Source organism: Heptranchias perlo, chromosome 1 (genome assembly GCF_035084215.1).
Source record: "Heptranchias perlo isolate sHepPer1 chromosome 1, sHepPer1.hap1, whole genome shotgun sequence".
Classification (NCBI taxonomy): Eukaryota; Metazoa; Chordata; class Chondrichthyes; order Hexanchiformes; family Hexanchidae; genus Heptranchias; species Heptranchias perlo.
In genome coordinates this window covers 41,173,538-41,199,547 of record NC_090325.1, presented here as the reverse complement: position 1 = coordinate 41,199,547, position 26,010 = coordinate 41,173,538, and the positions used below count along the sequence as shown (strand labels likewise).

Genomic DNA, 26,010 nt, shown 5'->3' with positions numbered 1-26,010 from the left:
GTCCAAAAAGCAACCGTTCACCACTACTCTCTGCTTCCTGTCATTTAACCAGTTCTGGATCCATGTTGCTATTGCCTCCTTTATTCCATGGGCTGCAATCTTAATAGCAAGCCTACCATGTGGCACTTTATCAAATGCTTTTTGAAAATCCATATACAACACATCAACTGCATTACCCTCATCGACCCTCTCTGTTACCTCATTTATGATGTCACAGTAAGCCACATTCCATTTCTATTGCATTTTTATAATGCTTTACCCTGATGTATTCCTTTGGCAACCACCAACTCACTTTCAGGTACATGGTCAATATAATGTCTTACATTTATTTAACACAGTTCAATGCTTGATTCCTTTGTCCTCTTGTTTATTGACAGAACATTTGCCAGACCCTCTGGTGCTCACTAAATGGCTCTTGTCGCTCCAAACTGGACGGTGCAGCAGATGGGACCAGATGTGGAGAAAAGAAGGTGCGTAAAGGACTTCATTTCCGCTATAAAAATAAACCCCAATGCCCTTGCACTATTCACAAAGGGTTCAGAATAAAATTCAGTCATTTCTTTCAGCCAAGATGCAGTCTTTTACAATTTTCATCGAATTTCAAAACTCTTGAAATGTATTTTTCCAGTTTTCTCCCCCCTCTCTTCTGAAGGCACTGGTCTGGGCTGGTTTCGAGTTTCAAGGGTGCTGAGCACCTACTGGTTCCTCGCCCAAATGGTCAGTCTTGACAAAGAGCATCAGTAGGCTTTTAGATTGTGACCAATATCCACAAGCACACTTTGTAGCACAGATCATTAGACAGCGAGCAGGAGCAAGAACCCAGGTGAGAACAACTAATTCCTGGACCTGGTTTGAGATCATTAGCGAACATAAGGGGTGTAAATTTGGTTTTGGGCAGTAAAGCGTCGACAGCCAGTTTTACATTCTGCCCGATTTTCTTTTCCAGTGGAGTATAAAATGGGCTGTCGATGTGCTAGCGCCCATTTTGCGTTACTGCTGAAGACCAATTTCACCCCATAGTGTGCAAATGACAAAATTAATTCCCTATCAGCACAAAGGACGTACTGCTTTGATGAAAATAGTGCATTTATTACTTTAGGATTTGTAATAGGCCAAAGACTATTTTAACATTTATCATTGTTACAAGGAACACTAGGACAATTTTATTACTGTGGTCCATTTAGTACTTAGTATAATTGCGGTGGGAGGCCCAGTCCATTTTGAGGGCTGGTCCTCGTTTAAACCAGGACAGCAGGCTGCGGCTGGAGATAAAGTGTCCCGGGGACCCCCGCTGGCTCCAGGCCCATCACAATATCGGGCAGCCCAGCAAACCTCCGGGCCAAAGAAGGTAGGCCCATTGCGAGGCCAATGTTTGGAAGGGTGGGGGAGGGGGGAGCTGGATTTGCTCTCCCGGCCCCACAAAAAAAAGGGTCACTAACCTGTGGGATTTTATTTCGCGGGGCTGACAGCTGATACTGGCTGGAGGATGCACGACAAATGCTCTGCCCACCTCAGTCCAAAAATGGCAATCGGGGTCATAGGCCGTCAGACAGTTGGCCCCGGTGAACATTCCTGGGGCCACAGCGATGGTGGCAACATGGCGGTAGGTTCATTGCCCACCAATTCCACCGGGCAGAAGGGGCTGTAAAATCAGCCCATATCCTCTAGTTATGTGCACTCAGTCCAAGTTAAATAGCCTGTCTCATTTTCATTATTTGTGAAAATGCTCCCCCGCGCCCCCCCCCCCCCCGCCCCCGTTTTTCACTCAGCCCTTTGAAGGGACATTAGGGGTAATTCCGTGCTCCTTACCTAAGGAAGGATATTCCTGCCTAAGAGGCGGTACAACAAAGGTTCATTAGATTGATTTCTGGGATGAGAGGGTTGTCCTATGAGGAGAGATTGAGTAGAATGGGCCTATATTCTCAGGAGTTTAGAAGAATGAGAGGTGATCTCATTGAAACGTATAAAATTCTTAGAGGGCTTGACAAGGTAGATGCTGAGAGGCTGTTTCCCCTGGAATTCAATCCAGAGAAGTGTGAGGTAATGCCTTTGGGGAGGGCAAACAAGGCAATGGAATACACAATAAATGGTAGGATGCTGAGAGGTGTAGAGGAACAAAGGGACCTTGAAGTGCATGTCTGCAGATCCCTGAAGGTAGCAGGACAGGTAGATAAGGTGGTTAAAAAGACATATGGGATACTTTCCTTTATTAGCTGAGACATAGAATATAAGAGCAGGAGGTTATGCTAGAACTGTATAAAACATTGGTTAGGCCACAGCTTGAGTACTGCGTACAGTTCTGGTCACCACATTACAGGAAAGATGTGATTGCACTAGAGAGGGTACAGAGGAGATTTACGAGGATGTTGCCAGAGCTGGAGAATTTTAGCTATGAGAAAAGATTGGATAGGCTGGGGTTGTTTTCTTTGGAACAGAGGAGGCTGAGGGAAGATTTAATTGAGGTATATAAAATTATGAAGGGACTAGATAGAGTGGATAGGGAGGACCTATTTCCCTTAGCAGAGGGGTCAGTGACCAGGGGGCATAGATTTAAAGTAATTGGTAGAAGGATTAGAGGGGAGCTGAGGAGAATTTTTTTCACCCAGAGGGTGGTGGGGGTCTGGAACTCACTGCCTGAAAGGGTGGCAGAGGCAGAAAGCCTCAACTCATTTAAAAAGAACTTGGATGTGCATTTGAAGGGTCGTAACCTTGAGGGCTACGGACCAAGTGCTGGAAAATGGGATTAAACGGGATAGCTCTTTTTCAGCCGGCATGGACAAGATGGGCCGAATGACCTCCTTCTGTACCATAAAGTTCTATGATCCTATGAAAGACACACTAAAGTCAGGAGAACAAAGGACTCACCATGAACATTAACACAGGAGATTTTCTGGTCGTTCAAAACTGTTTTCCTTTCTATGCATTACAACATAGCAGCAATGATGAAAAAAAAAGGTCCAAACACAGTTGGAATAAAATTAATTTGCACAACGTTGTCTGAAAAGTGGAGAGCATTTTATTCATAGAGCTTTGGCATTGTTCTAGTCTCTTGCCTCTCATTCCTCTTGTAACAAACAAGTTACATAGGATTGAAAATTCTTATGAATATCACGTACTACATTCTGTTTAGGTCAGATTAGGATGTCATTTGTTAGCAGAATGTTGCCCAAATCATCCTTACACCAGCGTTTCCCAAACGATTTTGGCTCCCGCCCCACAGTAGTGAAGGGGAGCACTCTCGCGCCCCCCCCCCATAAATGCAAACATTAGATATGTGCGGTTAAATTGAAAAACATAAAACAAAGTTCAATAAATCACAAGTATAAAAATAAACCATACTGTTTTCCTAATGGTACTGGCTCCTACTCTACAGGTCTTTACTGTAAAGCAGCGTTTCCCAAACTCTGGGATGTCCACCCCCACCCCCAACCCCGGCGCGAAGAGGTCGGAAGAGTAAAATATTTTCAGAAAGAACTTTTGCTGTGCTCCCTACACCCTACACGTGTAGCGGTTTGGGACACTGCCTTAGATTGCCATAATCCACTCGAGGAAGTCCCACAAAATCGCAATGGGCTGTGTGTGTGGGAGGCAAATGTCCACTTTGGGACACACTTCAACATCGTTTTCTCTGAAAATATTTTATTTTTCCAACCTCTTCGCCCCCCCTCCCCATAACAGTTTAGGAAATGCTATCTTACACTAAACTCTATTATTAGCTAATATTATAGTTATTTATTTGTGCTAGTTAGATTAAATTTTGCCAAAAAGTTTAATTCCCAGTTGTAGTAAACACAGGGAATTAAACACAGGGGAGATGTACTGATCTTATCTAAAGGCATGAAAAAACCCTATGTTGTGCATAGCTACAGCACTAAGATGCGAGAAAGAGAGAGAGAGAGACCTTATTGTATCTGCCCACAAAGGCCCAGAATTTAACCGCCTGCAGTAAACCATGCTATCATGTTAATTTCCCGACCGCTCACGCCACAATGAGACCCGGTGGATTTTTACAAATAAACTTTGCCATGTAATTGGCAAATGAATTTCAATATGGATAAGTGTGAGGTATTACATTTTGGTTGGAAGAATAAGGGGGCCAATACTGCTTGGATAATGAGAGTCTAAATGGAGTAAAGGAGCAGAGGGATCTGGGGGTACAGATACACAAATCACTAAAAGCAGGGATGCAGGTTAATAAGGCCATAAGAAAGGCAAATCAAGCACTGGGGTTCATTTCTAGAGGGATAGAATTAAAAAGCAGAGAATTAATGTTAAACTTGTACTGAACCTTGGTTAGACCACACTTGGAGTACTGTGAACAGTTCTAGTCTCCATATTATAAAAAGGATATAGAGACACTGGAGAAAGTGCAAAAAAGATTTACTAGGATGATACCAGAACTGAGAGCTTATATCTATCAGAAAAGATTGAACAGGCTGGGGCTCTTTTCTCTAGAAAAGCAAAGACTGAGGGGTGACCTGATAGGGTCTTTAAGATTATGAGAGGGTTTGATAGGGTAGATGTAGAGAAGATGTTTCCACTTGCGGGGGAGACCAGAACTAGGGGCCATAAATATAAGACAGTCACTAATAAATCCAGGAGAAACATATTTACGCAGAGAGTGGTGCGAATGTGGAACTCACTACCACAAGGAATAGTTGAGGCGACTATCATAGACGCATTTAAGGGGAATCTAGATAAACACATGATGAAGAAAGGAATAGAAGGATGTGCTGATAGGGTTAGATGAAGTAGGGAGAGAGGAGGTTCATCTGGAGCATAAACACTGGCATGGACCTGTTGGGCTGAATGGCCTGTTTCTATGCTGTACATTCTATGTACATTCTATGTAATTCTCAGGTGGGAAGTCAACAGGAAGTGATGGAAAATCACACACCCCAGAAGCCCCATGTGACATCAGGTAGCTGGAGGGATCTGAGTCTTTGCCGTGTCCAGTGCAGTCAGCCGCTTCTTAATGTCGAATGGGGAGTTAAGTTGGTTAACCACCGAAAATGGGCGCGGGGATCGCGGTGCGCATTTAACCCTCACCTGGTCGTTGAGATGCAGGCAGCAGGTAACATTTGTGCTGCCCGCTGTTTTACATGATTGCTGCGTGTAGCCAGCACTACCTGTGCTGTTGAGTCGCTGCTCACCAGCAGGGGGCCCAGATATTGTGAGTGGCTAGCACCACATAAAGGCAGCCTGCACCTCTTAAAGAGAAGGTGCACTGTGGCTGCTGGAAGTGGTGGAAGTCAATGGTGAAGTGAATCTGTGCTGCAATATAGTGAAGCATGGTGATGATGGGAACTCTGGAATTTTTAATGAGCAACAACTGGGCTGCTCAAAGTTTGCGGGGTCTGAACAGAGATCAGAAATCACACACGTTAAACACAGATGCAGGTCCTGTCCTTATGTTGAATTATTTTAAAGCAATGAATAAAGGTTACTCAAAACTACATCCCACAACCTCCAATCTGCACGTCAGATCCCGGGCCTGCAAGAGAACCTGCACCAAGGTTCCCCGATGATGCACTAGAGGCCTTGGTGTAAAAGGTGAAGAGAAGGAGGGGCATCTTATATCCGCGGGGTGGGGGGGGAACAAGAGGCCCTCCAGACATATGCTCCCGAGGCAATGGGAGGCAGTAGGAGACAAGATCAATGCCAGGCACATAACACCACGAATATGAATGCAGTGCAGGAAGAAGTGCAGTAATTTGACACGAGTGGTCAAGGTGAGTGAGTTCAACTGTCAAGTGGCATCTCCTACCAACTGCACCATTAGCCGCATCCACTGCTCCAAGCACTACAGCCCCCATCACCCACCCACCAACAAACTCTTTCAATCAATACTCAACTCTTCCAATCAGATGCTTCATCTCACCCTCATACATTACCACTGTTGCATGCCGCACATCCACAACTCACAGGTCACACACACTGGCGGCTGTTCAACCAGGACAGTTACATCACCCAAACATCTTGCACGACACTCACCGACACATGTCCCGCTTTCTTGCAGAAGAAGTTGGCACATAACAGGAGGCAGCGAGTGGCAGTGGCTCTATGGAACATGAACCTGCTGTCCTCTCTCGGGATGACAGCATCCCTGCCCCACCTCTGCCACTCCGCCAGTGTCCTTGTTGTTGCCTGTCAGCTAGCCAGCCCACTCCCTGTAGAGTATTGAAACTTTATTATAGGAAGATAGGAACAGGAGTAGGCCATTGAGCCCCTGGAGCCTGTTCTGCCATTCAATGAGATCATGGCTGATCTGTGACCTAACTCCACATACCCTCCTTAGCTCCATATCCCTTAATACCTTTGGTTAACAAAAATCTTTCAATCTCCGATTTAAAATTAACAATTGAGCTAGCATCAATTTCTGTTTGCGGAAGAGAATTCCAAACTTCTACCACCCTTTACATCTAGAAGCATTTCCTAACTTCACTGCTGATAGTCCTGCCTCTAATTTTTAGGCTATGTCCCCTAGTCCTAGTATTCAAGTATTGGAGACCTCCAAAAACAGGTACAAATGCATCAGCAGCCAGAAGCAATAATCCAGCAACTAACCTGTAACCCCTGCATGATCCCTTTAAATAGTGCTGGTGGGGGGGGTCCTCCATGTCGTTTACGACCTGTTCAGCTGTGCGAGGTTAAGACAGTGCGTTGGCTGGAGCGTGGAGTTCCAAAATCGTATCTGTCCCTTTAAATCAGTGTTGCACACTGATCTACCGCATGATCTCCCTACTTTACATGCTACCGGCGTTCATTAGGTGCGCATGCGCAAACACCTTTACCAATATGGCGTCTTGCGCACGTCATGCCGCAAGTGTGCACGAACATTCCTGACGCCATTTTCAGAATATAGGAGGCCGCCTACACAGCGGGCGCTACGCGGCCCAGTTTAGCCCCATGGAGTGAACCAAATTGGCTGGACACTGTTATCTACGATGGTGGGTACCCCAGGAGGAAGCTGAACAGAATCATCCACTTGGCACTTTTGCTTGAAGACACTTTAAAACACTTCAACCATGTCTCTTGCGCTCACACGCTGAGCTTCAACATATTTGAGGATTGGGGTGTTCATGGAGCCTCGCTCTCTTGTTAGTTTTCTGGTTGTCCACCACCATATCGAGTGGGTGTAATAGGACTACAGAGCTTTTCTCTGATCTGTTATTTGTGAGACCACTGTGTCTATAATCTTCTGCTTTCAGTGGTCAGCATGCAAGCAGCCCTGCCTCTTTACTACCTCATCCAAGGTATCCCTAGCTTATTGGTGATCACAAAGTGGGGAATGTGTTGGGATATGAGGTTACATATTCCAGTGCTGTACTGCTGCTGATGGACCATAGCACCTCATAGTTTTGGGCTGCCATATCTGTCCTTAGGCTGTTCCATTTAGCCCAGTTATAGTGTGATATTACACAATGGAGGCCTGGTCCATTTCGAGGGCCAGGACTCTTTAAAATGCCCCATTAATGCCAACGCTTTTACTGCTGCTATTTTACATGTGCCTGTGGCTGGGTGGCTGAAGTGCCTGCCTGTTTCAGGCTGTAGGCCACTTTTAATAAGCAAATCGGTGTCCTATGGTGTACATCAGCACTTTAGGACAGAACTGGACAGTGCAGCACCATGCTCAGTTTTACTGGAGACACAGCCGAAGAAGCCCAAAAAGGTAAGTTGTAAATTATTTTTGTGGGGACAGGCGGAGTAGAGTGCTCGATGGATCTCACAATAATAATCTGGGCCGCTGCCGCCCCGGGCACCCACATCCACGATCGCGATCCCCCACACCCCACCCCCCGATTTATCTTGCTACCGGTTCAAGGGCCTCCAGGATATCATTAGAACTGACTTTGCTAAAAATATTATGCACCCTATTCATATGGAAATATGCAGGCCTCGCAAATATAACATTTGTAATACCACTTACTAGTTTACAAAACTTACTTAATATCACCCTATAATTTCTTATTCTGAATTATTTGTGTTATATTTTTTGATCATGGTGGATTTGCAGAATTTGCTGATGACGGAAGTACTGGATTTGCTTATGGTTCCCTCCTCTCTCCCCAAAACTTTCCTTCATTTTCTCATTGATATGCATGATTATAAAAGCTATTTTTCTTCTTCTTACTTCCCAATCTGTCATTGATGGCCGCTGCTAGCTCGCACTCGGTCCTCCTGCATTTTCCTCCACCCACCTCCTAAGACTTACCAGCAATGCAGCAGGCCCAAATTTGATCCTTGATCCTTGATATCGGGCAAGCTGCCCCTATCAACCTCTCCCTCCCAACTTCCACCCCCACCCCATGGGTCCCAATCTTACCAATTACCCCTCCCCAAGTCCCAATCTCAGCAACTCCCCATCGCAATCTCCCCAACTTCCCCACCCCCCCTCGAATCCCAATCTATCCCTCCCCATCCCAATCTCACCAATGCCCCCTCACCATCCCAATCTCACCAACCACCCCTCCCCGAGTCCCAATCTCACCAACCTGTCTCCCAGTCCCAATCTCACCAACCCCCCCTCCCTGTCCCAATCTCACCAACTCCCCATCTCAATCTCATCAACTCCCCCACCTCCCTCGAATCCCAATTTTCCCCTCCCCATCCCAATCTCACCAACCCCTTCCTCTCCATCCCAATCTCACCAACCCCTCCCTCCCCATCCCAATCTCACCAACTCCCCCTCCCCATCCCAATCTCACCAACTCCCCCTCCCCATCCCAATCTCACCAACTCCCCCTTCCCATTCCAATCTCACCAACCCCTCCCTCCCCATCCCAATCTCACCAACTCCCCCTCCCCATCCCAATCTCACCAACTCCCCCTCCCCATCCCAATCTCACCAACTCCCCCTCCCCATCCCAATCTCACCAAACCCCCTACCCATCCCAATCTCATCAAAGCCCCTCCCCATTCCAATCTCACCAACCCCTCCCTCCCCATCTCAATCTCACCAATCCCCCCCAGTCCCAATCTCACCAACTCCCCCTTCCCATCCCAATCTCACCAAACCCCCTCCCCAACCCAATCTCACCAAATCCCCCTCCCCATCCCAATCTCACCAACGCCCCCTCACCATCCCAATCTCACCAATCACCCCTCCCCGAGTCCCAATCTCACCAACCTGTCTCCCAGTCCCAATCTCACCAACCCCCCCTCCCTGTCCCAATCTCACCAACTCCCCATCTCAATCTCACCAACTCCCCCACCCCCCCTTGAATCCCAATCTATCCCTCCCCATCCCAATCTCACCAACGCCCCCTCACCATCCCAATCTCACCAATCACCCCTCCCCGAGTCCCAATCTCACCAACCTGTCTCCCAGTCCCAATCTCACCAACCCCCCCTCCCTGTCCCAATCTCACCAACTCCCCATCTCAATCTCACCAACTCCCCCACCCCCCCTTGAATCCCAATCTATCCCTCCCCATCCCAATCTCACCAACGCCCCCTCACCATCCCAATCTCACCAACGCCCCCTCACCATTCCAATCTCACCAACTCCCCCTTCCCATCCCAATCTCACCAATCCCCAAATAGTCCCAATCTCACCAAACCCCCTCCCCATCCCAATCTCACCAACTCCCCCTTCCCATTCCAATCTCACCAACCCCTTCACCCCATTCCAAACTCCCCAATGCCCCCACCCCTCCCGAGTCCCAATCTCCCCAACTCTCCCTCCCTATCCCAATCTCACCAACCGGCCTACTCCCCGACTCCGAATCTCCCGAACACTTCTCCCTCCCCAAGACCCAATCTTCTGACCACTATTCCCCATTCAACCTCTTCCAGTCCGCCCAACCCAACCACACACCTCTCCCCTCCACAAGCTGGTCCCATTTCTAGTCGCCCCTGAGTGGGGGCCGGCTCTCTGTTCATGGGAGTGATGTCATGGAACGGAGACACAGCTGCAGTGCAAAATTTAAAAGTTGCAGTTTTCCCGGGCTGTTATAGGATCATAGAATGGTTACAGCATGGAAGGAGGCCATTCAGTCTATCGAGTCTGTGCCAGCTCTCTGCAAGAGCATCCAGCTAGTCCCACTCCCCCGCACTATCCCCGTAGCCCTGCAAATCTTTTACTTTCAAGTACTTATCCAATTCCCTTTTGAAAGCCATAATTGAATCTGCCTCCACCATCCCCTCAGGCAGTGCATTCCAGATCATAACCACTCGCTGCGTAAAAAAGTTTTTCCTCATGTCGCCTTTGGTTCTTTTGCCAATCACCTTAAATCTATGTCCTTTGGTTCTTGACCCTTCTACTAATGAGAACAGTTTCTCTGTATCTACTCTGTCCAGACCCTTCATGATTTTGAATACCTCTGTCAAATCTCCTATCAACCTTCTCTGTTCCAAGGAGAACAACCCCAGCTTCTCCAGTCTATCTGTGTACCTGAAGTCCCTCATCCCTGGAATCATTCTAGTAAATCTCTTCTGCACCCTCTCAAAGGCTTTCATATCCTTCCTAAAGTGCGGTGCCCAGAACTGGACACAATACTCCAGTTGTGGCCAAACCAGCGTTTTATAAAGTTCATTATAACTTCCTTGCTTTTGTACTCTATGCCTCTATTTATAAAGCCCAGGATCCTTTATGCTTTCTTAACTGCTTTCTCAACCTGCCCTGCCACCTTCAACGATTTGTGCACATATACCCTGAGGTCTCTCTGTTCCTGCACCCCTTTTTGAATTGTACCTTTTAGTTTATATTGCCTCTTCTCGTTCATATTACCAAAATGAATCACTTCACACTTTTCTGCTTTAAATTTCACCTGCCACGTGTCCGCCCATGCCACCAGCCTGTCTATATCCTCTTGAAGTCTATCACTACTGTTCACTACACTTCCAAGTTTTGTGTTATCTGCAAATTTTGAAATTGTGCCCTGTACACCCAAGTCCTAGTCATTAATATATATCAAGAAAAGCAGTGGTCCTAGTACCGAACCACGGGGAACACCACTGTACACCTCCCTCCAGTCTGAAAAACAAACGTTGACCACCACTCTCTGTTTCCTGTTACTTAGCCAATTTCATATCCATGCTGCCAATGCCCCTTAGATGCAGTGTTCTGGAGATTTGTTTTCTATTCTGGCAACCTTAAGTACAGTACACCGCAGGCCAGATTAAGCTGTTCGGCGGGATGTATGTTTGACAGCCCTTGAATAGAGTAAGGAGTATAAATCGAGAAATTGTATCTTATTAAAGCAGACTCCCAGCTGTGAGTGCATGATTGGTGAATTCACCCCATATATATACTCTAACCAATCAGTTCAGGCATTTCGTATTCTGATGTAGTACATAGAATTGCAGTAAAGTGATAGAATGAACTGCCTGCAGCGACACACTACATAGTTATTTCCCCTGTATTCCAGTTGCTACTGTTTTATCTTTGTGTATGTGTGTCAGACACATACCCTTACTAAAACAAGAACATAAGAAATAGGAGCAAGAGTAGACCATACGGCCCCTCAAGCCTGCTCCGCCATTCAGTAAGATCATGGTTGTTCTTTTACCTCAACTCCACTTTCCCGCCCGATCCCCATATCTCTTGATTCCATTAGAGTCCAAAAATCTATCGATCTCAGTCATGAATGTACTCAATGACTGAGCATCCTCAGCCCTCTGGGGTAGAGAATTCCAAAGTTTCACATCCCTCTGAGTGAAGAAATTCCTCCTCATCTCAGTCCTAAATGACCAACCCCTTATGTTGAGACTATGACCTCTAGTTCTAGACTCTCCAGCCAGGGGAAACAACCTCTCAACATCTACCCTGTCAAGCCCTCTAAGAATTTTATACATTTCAATGAGATCACCTCTCATTCTTCTAAACTCCAGAGAATTTAGGCCCATTCTACTCAATCTCTCCTCATAGGACAACCCTCTCATCCCAGGAATCAATCTAGTGAACCTTTGTGGCACTCCCTCTAAGGCAAGTATATCCTTCCTTAGGTAAGGAGACCAATACTGCACACAGTACTCCAGGTGTGGCCTCACCAGAGCTCTATATAATTGCAGCAAGACCTCCTCACTCTTATACTCCAACTCCCTTGCAATAAAGGCTAACATACCATTTGCCTTCCTAATTGTTTGCCGTACCTGCATGTTAACTTTCTGTGATTCATGTACAAGGACACCCAAATCCCTCTGAATACCAACATTTCTTCGTCTCTCACCTTTTAAAAAATATTCTGCTTTTCTATTCTTCCTACCAAAGTGGATATTTCACATTTCCCCATGTTATGCTCCATCTACCACCTTCTCACCCTCTCACTTAACCTGTCTATATCCCTTTGCAGCCTCTTTGGGTCCTCCTCATAGCTTACTTTCCAACCTAGAATCATAGAAAGAATCATAGAAAATTTACTTTTAGCTTTGTATCATCAGCAAACGGATGCATTACACCCGGTCCCCTCATCTAAGTCATTGATATATATTGTAAACAGCTGATTGTTGTCATAGAATATAGTCATAGAATATAATTTAAGTTGTGACTCCAATTAACTAAATAATTTCAGCCACTGAGTAAATTTGAATTCAATCTTGACTGATTAGGGTAGATTTTCTGATTGGTTATGCTCACTTTACGCAGATGTAACCAATCGGAAAATGTTACAGCAATAATCTTTAGGCTGTGAGCAAGCATCATTTTCTGACTATACCCTTGCGTGCACAGATTAATGACCCCAGAAAGGCTCTTTAAATGCCTATAATTGACCTTCTCCATAAGTGTTCTAATCTTTGTTCTCTGATTCCCTTTATTCTATTTTATAACATCTTTCACCAATTTTATATCCTTCTTTCCTGGTCCACTTTGTAGAGACCTCCTTGTAATTTCTCTATCCATCACGCCCTTTCCTCATCAGTAAGGCACGCGATTTGACAAGGCACAACATCCTACGACAAGTCTCGCAAACATATCACGTGTTGCAGTTTGTTGCGGGAGTACAACTTTTTTGCATAAAAGGTCTCAGAGGCAGTGAAATTGCCAGTTTCTGAGTGGATCTGACCAGTAATAAATAACTTGCCACAACAATTCACTCACCCCGCTCATTAGCAAATCTCAAATGAGCCTAGAGATTAGAAGAATGTAATTTCTCCTCAATAGCACACATTTTAACCCTGAAGAACGGGTAGGTTGGGGTGGGTGGGCAGGGAAAATTCTCCATTCTGGGAGTGGGACCGCATCCCGGCTCCAACGCGCCAAATTCCGGGTTTGACCAAGATGGGTGTGGGTCCTCGCGCGCGCTTTGAAACCCGGAAGTACCGCCGGCGACAATATTTAAAGAGCCAACTTAAAGATGTTAAATTTTTGTGGTTTGAACTACACAAGCCATTTTAACTGCTTCTGAATGTGTCTCCCGTGGCCTCTGAAAGACACCATGGAAACGGAGGCGAGTTACAGCCAGCTCCCATTTGGAATTTTAAACCAGTGATTGCCACATCTGAAGAACAGGTGAGTTTTTGCAGCAGGGCAATCGGTTCCCTCGGACAAACCTTTGGCTGGGAGTTCTTTGTGTTTAGACTGAGATTTCTTGGTTCACAGTCAGAATTTTTGTGTTCACATATATTTACCTACATTTTGGACCCCCTCAAACTGGCAACGTCACGATGAGGGGTGCAATGGGTTTATTCAGCAGTACATCTGAGGAGGAAGCACATCACCATCCATGGCATCCATGGAGGAAGCACATCACCATCCATGGCAGGCACGGTGTGCAGTTCTGGGAGTTGCAGATGCACAAGACAGCAGTGTGCCATAGGGACCCGCAGAAGAGCAGAGAGGGGACCAATGGAGGGGCCGATGTCGCAGGAGGCACTACCCACATGAGAGGGTCTATAGACAGAAGCTGAGCTTCCTGGACCTCTCTGAGGGGCAGTGTCTATGAAGGCTCAGATTGAGTCACCAGGTGAAAGCAGACATCTGCACGCTCCTTCATGCAGAGTTGCTCCCGGTTGGGCCTGGTGGCCACGCATCACCCGTCGCAGTTAAAGTCATCACTGCCCTCAATTTCTTCGCCTTCGGATCCTTCCAGTGCTCCACCGGTGACATCAACAGGACCTCTCGGTCGTGTATACGACAGGTCACAGGTGGTTTGTTTACCAGGGCATCCGAATACGTCAACTTCCCCTGTGACGACATCAGCCGGACTGAGAGGGCAGTGGGTTTCCACTCTCTGGCTGGCTTCCCATGGGTGCAGGACACAATTGATTGCTCACACGTAAGGGCTATGAGGGGCCCTCCAAAGACTGCTCCACCAGCACCTGTGCAGGGGCAGACTCGGCCATCTGGAGGGGAGGCAGCATTGCAGTACTGGTTGAAGGGGGGGCAACGAGTGAGACGTGGGAGCGCTTTGAGTGGCCATGTCCCCTTTCGCCATCATCCCTCTCCTGGGCCATGGCCACATCACTCCTGCCGCTCTGCTGGACAGCAGCTTGGAGCAGATCTGTGAAGTGTTGTAAGGCCACTGGTAAAGTATCTGTTTGCCTGCTTAAGGTGGCAGAATACTGGTCACTCGAAGTCCGCAGGGCCGTTGTCAGGGCCTGAATGGACTCTTTGTGAGCCGTGTTTGAAGCTCAGTGGAGGATGCCATTCTCTCCATTGCAGACATTCTGCACTTATCTACGCCGCCATTCCACTGATACTGGAGGTGGACTCCTCCATCCTCTCCGCTATTTTGGAGAGTGAGCATGGCACGTCTTCCAGTATGTTGCAAAGGTGCATCTGTATCTCAATCATTCTCCTTCTCAAGGATGGCCCCCGGGGTTCAGCATCTGTGTCCAGCTGAGCAGAGCTTGGAGAGGAGCATGCCCTCCAATGCAGACTCTCCACAGCTGCCCCTGCCACCAGTGTCTGCTCGTGCTCCTTTGTGAGTGGTGAATCATGAGGTGACAACCCAACTAACCATCTAATAGGACCCACCGAGGTGTGAGTATCTGCGCTGGTGCATGGTTCGCTATGATGTGACGGTGCGCTCTCAGAGGCAGGGAGCTCCTCTGAGGAATCGCCCTTGTCCAGGTAGTCTGCTGCTGCCGCACTCCTTGAAGGCCCTGGAAGAGAACATACAGCATTATTAAGAATCATAACAGAAGTGATGTTGCGATGAGCATACTGAGGTGTGCAACAGGTCAATCATTGATAACATCAATCCATGTTGTGTGTGAGGGATGTGAAAGTTCTGTTACCAGACGTTTGCAGGGTGCCAGTCTCGGCATCTCTGACAACCAGGCATTCCTGTGTCCAGCTGAGCTCCATGGCCTCCTACTCCGCCTCTGTCAGGGCCACTATTTGTGTTACCCCCCCCCCCTCCAGTCCGACTCAGCTGTCTTGCATTTTGTGTTCTCTTCTCCTACTGGTGGAGAAATTACAGACATGTGATTGAGTGAGGGTGACGGGGTCACCCGATGGATGCGTTGGTCTGGGCCAGGCTGACAATGAAACAGATGCATCAGAGGGTGAGTATTGGACAGATTGATCACATTACATCAGGATTGGGGTGAGTGGGAGTGATGGGTGCACAAATGGGGAGGTGAGGAAGAGCACAGAAAGTGAAGGTAAGTTGATAATGAGCCTTAAGTGGGTATGAGGAATGATGTGATGGATTAGGCTTTGCAAGGCAGAGTGAGATGGGGAGTGACAGAATGCAGGTGAATCAGTAACGCTACTCACTTTTCCTGACCTGGTTAGGTCATTGAAGCGCTTCCTGCACTGCACCCAAGTCCTTGAGACGGTGCTCCTGCTGGTCACCTCCTTTGCTACCTCGAGCCAAGCCTTCTTGGTGGCAGAGGCATGTTGCTTCCTTTTGTCAGCCGGGTACAACGTTTCCCTCCTGCTCCTCACACTGGCTAACAGCAACTCCAGCGAAGAGTCACTGAACCAGGGTGCTGGCCTCGTCCTCTTCCTACTCCATATTTGCTGCTTTCTCCTTTCTCCCTCAAAACCCAAGCTTGCAATGGCCCTTTAAATAATCCGGTTCCCAGCACATCATTCGGGTGCGCAGTTCGCCTGCTGCGCAGCTTGGAGACGCAAAACCCGGAAGTCACATTAAGGGCCTTCAATTGAGTTGCGATTGCTCAAGAAAACTCATGAAATTTTATTTCGGGTTTCCCACACGCGCATTGACCCCACCTCCCCCCCGCCCCACCCGCTGAGATTCTGCCGGTATATTAAAATTTACCCCATAGTAGTTGATTCCCAAGCAGCTGTATTAATTAACTGCATCAAAAGGACGTATAGAAAACAAAATACTACGGATGGTGGAAATCGGAAATAAAAAAAGAAAATGCTGGAAACACACAGCAGGTCAGGCAGCATCTGTGGAGAGAGAAACAGAATTAACGTTCCCTTAACCTTCCATCGGAACTGGAAGATGTTAGAGATGTGATTAATATGTGATAAATAAATATGTGATTTTGAATAGATTTGAAAGGATAATAAGAGATGATTGAATACTAAATGGAATGGATCAATTTTCCTGTACTGTTGAACCTGGGGAGATGAACTTTTCAAGCTGTCATCGTTGGAGGGCAGCAGGCCAGGTTAAACAGTGCAGATGTGGAGATGGATATATATATATATATATATATATACACACACAGATATCTATATATTATGTACTCAACAACAAGCATCTAAATGTGCTGGCAGAGTGCTCTGCGCCCTCAGTATTGGCCTGCTTTTCTTCTTCTACCACACTCCTGAGCCACTGGAGCAAACTTTACATTGCCAGTTTCTCATAGAATCATAGAATGGTTACAGCACACAAGGCTATTCAGCCCCTCGAGCCCATGCCAGCTCTTTGTAAGAGCAATCCAGTTAGTCCCATTCTCCTGGTCTTTCCCCGTAGGCCTGCACATTTTTTCCCTTCATGTATTTATCCAATTCCTTTATGAAAGCCACGATTGAATCTGCTTCCACCAACCTTTCAGGCAGCGCATTCCAGATCATAACTACTCGCTGCGTAAAAAAGTTTTTCCTCATGTCGGCTTTGGTTCTTCTTCTGTCCTTTGGTTCTCAACTCTTCCACCAATGGGAACAGTTTCTTTTTATTTACTTTATCTAAATCCTTCATGATTTTGAACGCTCCTATCTAATCTCCCGTTAACCTTCTCTGCTCTAAGGAGAACAACCCCAGCTTCTCCAGTCTATGCACATAACTGAAGTCCCTCATCCCTGGAACCATTCTAGTAAATCTTTTCTGCACCCTCTTTAAGGCCTTCACATCCTTCCTAAAGTGCGGTGCCCAGAATTGGACACAATACTTCAGTTGTGGCCGAACCAGTGTTTTATAAAGGTTCATCATAACTTCCTTGCTTTTGTACTCCATGCTTCTATTTATAAAGCCCAGGATCCTGTATTTTTTTTAACTGCTTTCTCAACTGTCCTGAGACCTTCAAAGATTTGTGCTTCCCTTTCTACCATCTTATTGCCCACCCCTTTAGCTGTCTCTTATATGTCTTTTATTTCTTTAGTTTCTCTCATTATGCCTCTTGTCTCATGCTTATATCACTTCTGCCATTTGGTCATCCCCTGTGAAGCACTTTACAGGTCATTCTATTTCTCTCCCTGTGTGTGCTTGTGTTTTATTACACTCTCCCTTCCCCTTGTTATGTTCCTTTTTTAAATGCTGTTCATTTGTAAGATTTTCCTATTCTGACGGAGTCCATACCTGAAACGTACAAACTTGTCTGTCCTCTCCACAGATGCGGCCTGACCTGCTGAGTGTTTCCAGCATTTTCTGTTGTTGTTAGTTATAATTGGTTTGGTTTGAATGTATGGCAGTGACTGGGCTCTGTTATGAATGGAAATGAAGGTTGTCTGGAAAAGACCAGGAAATGATTTTATGTTCTATAATTGGTTGACGATAAATTCATTATTATAGAAAATGGGATAGAATTTACTGTCAAAATAATGGTGAGGCTAATGATACTCACTATTATTTATGCGCAAATTGCACAGCAACTTCAGGCGAGGGCAGATGCGCAGTTAAACGCGAAATTCCGGAAGTTGCTGTCCGAGATGCACTGCTCTGCCAATAACTTCCTGAAAATGACATCTCGCTGTCTGACTCACTGTTCAAATGCATTGAACGGAGTGAAGTTCCTATATTTTAGTGGTAGATACGAATTAAACTCGCCACAGAAAGTTAGAGCTTATCCATTTCAGTCTAAGTACCCTTTTTAACGGCGTGATAAATCTTAATTACTGCCAAACAACCTTTCTGGCACTGAAAATTAACTTTAACAAGTGTGGAGTCTGATTCCATCAGCTTTTAATTGTTGTTGGAGATTTAAAAAAATATATTTTTTTACATTGTCTCTTTTTTCTCTCTCTTAATCCAATCTTTCTTTCCCTCTCTTTATTTCGCTTTCTGTACCTGATTTGACTTGAATTCACTATTCGAACTTACACTTCCTGGTTCAGAATCTGTGCTGCTTATTAACATTCCTTCAATCTGATTCGTTAAGGAGACACACAGTTGGTTGCCCTGTTCACACAGGTCCCAGATGCCCTGTAGAGGGCGTTGCGCTGTTTCCCTCTCTCTCTTCCAGTGCAAACTCTCATGGAAATTAAACTGGCAAGGGCCGTTCACTCACCGGCTACGGTAAATTCTGACCCAATGTTATGATAAATAATTTATAGTTTAACTGCAAATTATTTTAATCCAAATTTATCTGACTCTTGCTTGTGTACAGTTCCACTAGTAGCATCTGTCCCCCAGTACTTCACTTAAGTGTTCATTCTTTATGTGTGAGCCTGGACATTGAGTGTCAACAAGCTATTCAATCATGGGCAGCATCACAGCCTGGCCTCATCCAACGTCCAGATTCCAGGATGATCGCTAAATACCAATCAGGAGGAGGAACCCTAGCTGATTTTATTTTCTCCCATCCCTAATCCAGAGGTGATGAGGCCACTTATAATATCCTCTGCTGCCACCCTGGGTGAGATTAGTTAACGCAGCACAGATTGAGGTCTGTAACTAAGATCTTGGAAGATTCTAATTGCTCAGTTAGTAGAAGCATTTTGGAATCATACCATCCAAATGAGAAGGTCCCACTAGATTGTGTTACTTGGCAGCACAGATGCTACAATTGGCCTCAGTAACTCCTTCTGGAAAATATGCAGGTGAGGACATGGTGAGCTTGAATTATTCAGTAGCCTACAGATACTTGGGCCTGGATTCTTCACTGTTATCCGTGCCCAAATTTCTTTTTGAATAGCTTTGTTTTATTATCTTTATAATTTAATGCAAATGCTGGCAGGCAGGCGAGGTCCAGGTTCCTGGCCCATTTCTCTCTCGTCCACCTACCTTACCACCGCTCCCCAGGTGTGTGGTAGACCCTGGAAGACGGCCTACCAGCAGCCACCTCTCCTTCCATTTCCCCCCAATTTCTTACCTGCTGAAGGCCTCGGTCTCGGCCAAGGCCTTCAGTAAAAGATCTGCTGCAGTCCGCGGCTCTTCTGCCCCTTTAGTTGGCCTCCCACCAGTGGTAGCACCACTTTGATTCTGCTTAAGGCTATTGGCGGGCTCCTGTTTGCTGGTGGGAAATCTGCTGGGAGACAGCCATGAATATATAACCCCCATCCCAGGAAAGTGGGCCGAAGACATGGAGGTGGGTAGAAGTCCTGCCCCAAGCCTGTAAGAAAAGGGAAAGAAAAATCCAGCTCTAAAAACAAATTTTGAAATGTGTCCAGAATAACTTTCTTGACCAGTACGTTTCCAGCCCAGTGAGGAAGGAGGCATTGCTGGACTTGTTTCTAGGGAACGAGACGGGCCAAGTGGAGCAAGTGTCAGTGGGAGAGCATTTAGGGAGCAGCGATCGTAGTATCATAAGGTTTAGAATAGCTATGGAAAAGGACACGGACCACTCTAAAGTAAAAATACTCAATTGGAGGAGGGCCAATTTCAGTGGGAGGGGAACAGATCTGGTCCGGGTAAATTGGAATCAAAGATTGGCAGGCAAAACTGTAATTGAACAATGGGCGGCCTTTAAAGAGGAGATGGTTCGGGTACAGTCTAGGCACATTCCCACGAGGCAGAAAGGTAGGGCAACTAAAGCCAGAGCTCCCTGGATGACAAAAGAGATAGTGAGTAAGATGAAGCGGAAAAAAGAGGCATACGACAGATGTCATGTTGATAAAACAAATGAGAACCAGGCAGTTTATAGAAAGTTCAGAGTGGAAGTGAAAAAGGAAATAAGAAGGGCAAAGAGAGAGTATGAGAATAGACAGGTGGCCAACATAAAATGGAATCCAAAATTCTTCTACAGGCATATAAATAGTAAACGGGTAGTAAGAGGAGGGATGGGGCCAATTAGGGACCATAAAGTAGATCTTATGGAGGCAGAAGGCATGGCCAAGGTACTAAATGAGTACTTTGCATCTATCTTTACCAAGGAAGAAGATGCTGCCAGATTCTCAGTAAAGGAAGATATAGTTGAGGTACTGGATGGGCTAAAAATTGATAAAGAAGAAATACTAGAAAGGCTAGCTATAGTTAAAGTGGATGGGCTCGATTTTAGGGTCGGGTTTCCAGCGGGGGGGCCCCGAAAATCCCGATATGAGGTCACGTGACCGGATCGCGCCGCGATCCCGACCACTTCAGGGTTCCCCGATGACGTGCGGGGCTGCGTGCGTGGCCCCCGCTGGTGGGAATCCCGCTGGCAATTAAAGCCAGTGGGGTTCCACTTGAGAGTACTTACCTTGCTTGTTGAGGTCAGTTAATGAGCTGAATCAGCTGTCAAAAGAGGAAGTGTGGGATTTCACCTGCATCGCAGCATGTTTCCCACACTGGGGGAAACAGTCTCTCTCCAACCAGGCGTGTTGCAGCCAGCAGCCTGTGGCAGGTGCCAAGGTGCACCCCACGGGGGAGAGCCCTCACCCACGCAGGAGGCCACCGCGTCACATAGGGCAACCCCTGCCCCCCACCACCCCCCGCCAAGCCAGAGGACAGACCGACACGAAACTGCAGCCCCAGTCCGAGGAACCACCCACCTACCCTGCACAACCCCTCAGACCAACACCTGCCAGATGGGTGGTGCGTGGACACCCTCGGAGGACGAACAGCATGACCAGCCCCAGCAGCCTCGCAGTCCACGCCGTCCGCCGCAGAGACGTGGAGCCCCCCAACACGGGGTTCTTGCACGCCCACCTGCACAGCAGGAGGGAGGGCTACCGCAGAGAGAGACGCATCGCAGAGGGCACTACCCTCGCCACAGGGTCCACAGACCGAGACGCAGCTCCCCGGACCTCTCCGAGCAGCAGTGCACACGGAGGCGCAGATTCGCTCGACATGTAGTCCTGGAGATCTGCAGGCTCTTTCATGCCGAGCGGCTCCTGGCTGGCCCCAGCACCAACTGCTTACCTGTCGCTGTCAAAGTCACCACTGCCCTCCACAACTTCTCCTCCGCATCCTTCCAGGGTGCAGCCGGCTACACCTCGGATGTCTCTCAGTCGTCTGCGCGGAAGAGCCCTGCAAATACACCTGCACCTACTCTGCAGTAACACGATGGGTGGCATCAGTGGTGGGTCCTCATAGTGATACCCAGGAGCGGGCATTATTGGACACAACAGACAGGATTCGCGGAGACATGGCAGTGGTGGTGCCAATATAATGTGTGCTGTTTGTTGCTCTGAAATTCAATATAGGTAACACCCATGGCAAACCCTCCGACACCCTTGTGCACCCCCTTCATGCTCACGAAACATTTGCCTTACGCTGCCTACTGCACATATGAGATGCATGCCCTGTGGCTGCAGCACAGGTGGTGGCAGGTTGAGTGAGGCTGGCCGTGAGGGAGATGCACGAGAGGGTGAGTATGGGATAGAGCCATGAGATTGTATGAGGATTGGGTCGCGTGTTAGTGGCAGGATGAGTACTGGCGAGGTGAGTAGGTGGAGGTAAGATGAGGATGGGGTTTGAGTGGGTATGAGGGGTGATGTGACAGAGTAGTGTTGGCGGTGCCGAAGGAGATGTGGGGTTGGGGCAGTGTTGTGGCAGATGGAGTGTAGGGGAAAGACTTCGTGTTCTCACTGTGGCTGACCTACTGAGGTCATTGCAGCGCCTCCTGCACTGTATGCAGGTGGGCGATATGTTGGTTGCGCAGGTGACCCCCTCTGCCACCTCGAGCCAGGCCTTCTTGGTGGCAGAGGCTGGCCGCTTCCTCCCGCCCGCCGGGTGGAAGATCTCTGTCTTCGCCCTCCTCCTCACCCCATCTGATGATACCTGGGGTGAGGCATCATTAAACTGGGAGCAGCCTTCCCCCTGGGCTGCTCCATGCTGAAATTTGTTCCATTGGTTGCAGCATCTGTCAGTGGAGGACTGCCCCTTTAACTAGAGAGCCTCCAGCTGACAGATCGTACTGCGCATGCGCAGCCCGCCCGACGCGCAGACCAGCAGCGCAGACCCCGGAGGAGCAGGTAATTGATTCCTATTAGTGGTTTGCCAGCTACGATCACGCGGGCAACCCACTAATTTCACCGAGCGTGTTGACCACGCTCCCGAAACCCAACCCGCCGGAAACCCGCAGGCCTGCTAAAATCGAGCCCGATAAGTCACCCGGTCCGAATGGGATGCATTTAGATTGCTGAGGGAAGTAAGGGTGGAAATTGCAAAGGTACTGGCCATAATCTTCCAAACATCTATAGATACGGGGGTCAGAGGACTGGAGAATTACGAATGTTACACCCTTGTTCAAAAAAGGGCTTAAGGATAAACCCAGCAACTATAGGCCAGTCAGTTTAACCTCAGTGGTGGGGAAACTTTTAGAAACGATAATCCGGGACAGAATCAACAGTCACTTGGATGAGTGTGGATGGATTAGGGAAAGCCAGCACGGATTTCTTAAAGGCAAATCGTGTTTAACTAAACTGATAAAGTTTTTTGAAGAGGTAACAGAGAGGGTAGATGAGGGCAATGCAGTTGATGTGGTGTATATGGACTTTCAAAAGGCGTTTGATAAAGTACAATATGGTAGTCTTGTCATCAAGATTGCGGCCCATGGAATAAAGGGGGCAACATGGATACAGAATTGGCTAAGTGACAGGAAACAGAGAGTAGTGGTGAAAGGTTGTTTTGCAGACTGGAAGAATGTGTACAGTGGTGTTCCCCAGGGGTTGGTGCTGGGACCACTGCTTTTCTTGATATATATTAATGACTTAGACTTGGGTGTACAGGGCACAATTTCCAAATTTGCAGATGACACAAAACTTGGAAGGGTAGTAAAAAGTGAGGAGGATAGTGATAGACTTCAAGAGGATATAGACAGGCTGGTGGCATGGGCGGACACGTGGCAGATGAAATTTAACACAGAAAAATGCGAAGTGATATATTTCGGTAGGAAAAATGAGGAAGGCAATATAAACTAGAGGGCATAACTCTAAAAGGGGAACAAGAACAGAGAGATCTGGGAGTATATGTGCACAAATCATTGAAGATGGCAGGGCAGGTTGAGAAAGCGGTTAAAAAGCATATGGGATCCTGGGTTTTATAAATAGAGGCATATATACAAAAGCAAGGACGTCATAATGCAGGGTGAAGAAGAGATTTACTAGAATGATTCCAGGGATGAGGGACTTTAGTTACGTGGATAGGCTGGAGAACTTTGGATCACAGAAGGTTGAGAGGAGATTTGATAGAGGCATTCAAAATCATGAAGATAGAGAGAAACTTTTCCCATTGGCAGAAGGTCAAGAACCAGAGGGCATAGATTTAAGGTGATTGGCAAAATAACCAAAGGTGACATGAAGAAAAACTTTTTTACACAGCGAGTGGTTAGGATCTGGAATGCACTGCCCGAGAGGGTGGTGGAGGCAGATTCAATCATGTCCTTCAAAAGGGAACTGGATAAATACTTGGAAGTAAAAAAATTGCAGGGCTACAGGGATAGGGGAGTGGGACTAGCTGGATTGGTCTTGCACAGAGCCGGCACGGACTCGATGAGCCAATTGGCCTCCTTCCGTGCTGTAACCTTTTTATGATTCTATGATTCTACAGTCTGGGTTCAAACATGAAGAATTGCAACTTGGGAAAAGTGCTGCAAGGGACCAGCAATCGTGAAGCCGTGACCCAGCATGGGTCTGGACTTTCAGAACAGGAGAGGAGAAGCAAGTAGGAAAAAAATAATAAAATTGTTCAAATAAAATGTCAAGGCCTTGAAGAGGGTGCAGAAGAGATTTACTAGAATGGTCCAGGGACGAGGGACTTCAGTTATGTGGAGAGACTAGAGAAACTGGGATTGTTCTCCTTAGAGCAGAGAAGGTTAAGGGAGATTTAATAGAGGTCTTCAAAATTATAAGGGGTTTTGATACAGTAGATCTAGAATAGACCAGAAACTGTTTCCACTGGCAGGAGGGTCGGTAACCAGAGGACACAGATTTAAGATAATTGGCAAAAACACCAGAGGAGAGATGAGAATTTTTTTACACAGCGAGTTGTTATGATCTGGAATGCACTACTTGAAAGGATGGTGGAAGAAGATTCAATAGTAACTTTCTAAGGAGAATTGGATAAATACTTGAAAAGGAAAAATTTGCAGGGCTATGGGGGAAAGAGCAAGGGAATGAGACTGATTGGATATCTCTTTCAAAGCCCTGACACATGCACGATGGGCTGAATGGCTTCCTTCTGTGCTGTACCATTCTATGATTCTATGACAAAAGACCTGGACCATCCTGGTCTGTGTAACTCAGTACCATATGGACCACCCATTTATCTACTGAACCAATGTCGGACCGCTATCGTTCTGTTTACGTTGCAATTTAGAGCTTGATTCAGACTTTAAATTTTGAGGCCTGATTTAACTCTGACCTTGAGTAATCACTGGGGTATGTTTCATTCCAGGAGCAGTTCAAAGATGGTGCAGTCTAAACACTTCCAGTCGCATCCTCCCCTATTTGACCCATTCCCATGCCCCATCTATCTTGCGCCATCTGCTGCTCATTCTAAATGAAGAGAAAACACATGGAACGGTAAACAAAGAAGAGGCAGGCACAGAGCGAGCAGATAGAAAAAAGCAAGATGGGACAAGAAATGAAGAATGAGATTAGGGACAGACGTGAGAAATGAAGGATTGAGAAAAAGAACAAGAAAAGAAAGAAATGCAATAATTAATAATTCTAACTAGCTTTTTGTGTTGAGAAATTTGAATTATCTAATAATTTGGATTAAACACTATAAATCAAACAAAGTGAGAATTTAATACTTAAAAAACTAATTATCAGATCATTTGAATTAAGCAACTTAGAATTGAGGAGTAGCGTGTGTCTGCATTTATAAAGCACCTTATCAAAATGTCCAAAGAGATTCAGATATCTGTTCTTTATGAGCAATGTCCCACAAACAGCGATGAGATGGATGACCAATTAATTTTATTTTTTAGTGGTGTTAGTTGAGGAAGGAATGTTGGCCAGGACAGTGAGAGAACTCTCAGTTGATTGAATAGTGTCATTGAATCTTTAATGTCCACCTACGCAAGCCTATGGGACCATAGTTTAATGTCTCTTCTGAAGGAAGGCACCTCTCACATTGTAGTTTTGGAGCAGGCCTTAAACTCACAACCTTCTGACGAAGAGGCAGGAATGTTACTGTTAGTAGATAAGCTGAGCTAAAAGACAAGAGGAGCAAGTAAAAGAAAAAGAAAAAGCACAGAAAGAAAAATGATAGAAAGTGAGATTGAAAGGAGAGAAGGAAAGAAAGAACAAATTTGTATTTTTATAGTCCCAAAGTGCTGCACAATGATTTTCTTTGTAGTTACTGATGTTATGTAGGCAAATGTAGCAGCCAATTTTCATACGGCAAGGTCCCATAGATGGTAATTATCAGTTATTCTGTTTTAGTGCTGTTGGTTGAGGGATAAATACTCGCGAAGACACCAGGAGAATTCCACTGCTCTTCTTCAAATAGTGCCATGGGATCAGGGCCTTTGTTTCTTTTAAAACTTTGACAGGTTGTTTGGTTTAACATCTCATCTGTAAGGTAGCACCTCCAATAGAGCTGCACTCCCTTAGTA

The 26,010-nt window shown here is 46.5% G+C and overlaps 1 protein-coding gene across 1 annotated transcript in view; it reads left to right on the top strand.

Moving 5' to 3' along the window:
• Positions 1-26,010, top strand: part of LOC137323130 (A disintegrin and metalloproteinase with thrombospondin motifs 12-like) — a 556,042-nt gene that overhangs the window by 253,977 nt on the left and 276,055 nt on the right. The window contains exon 12 of the mRNA XM_067986912.1: positions 378-470. Coding sequence (XP_067843013.1) covers positions 378-470 — 93 coding nt within the window. The remainder of the gene's footprint in view (positions 1-377; positions 471-26,010) is intronic.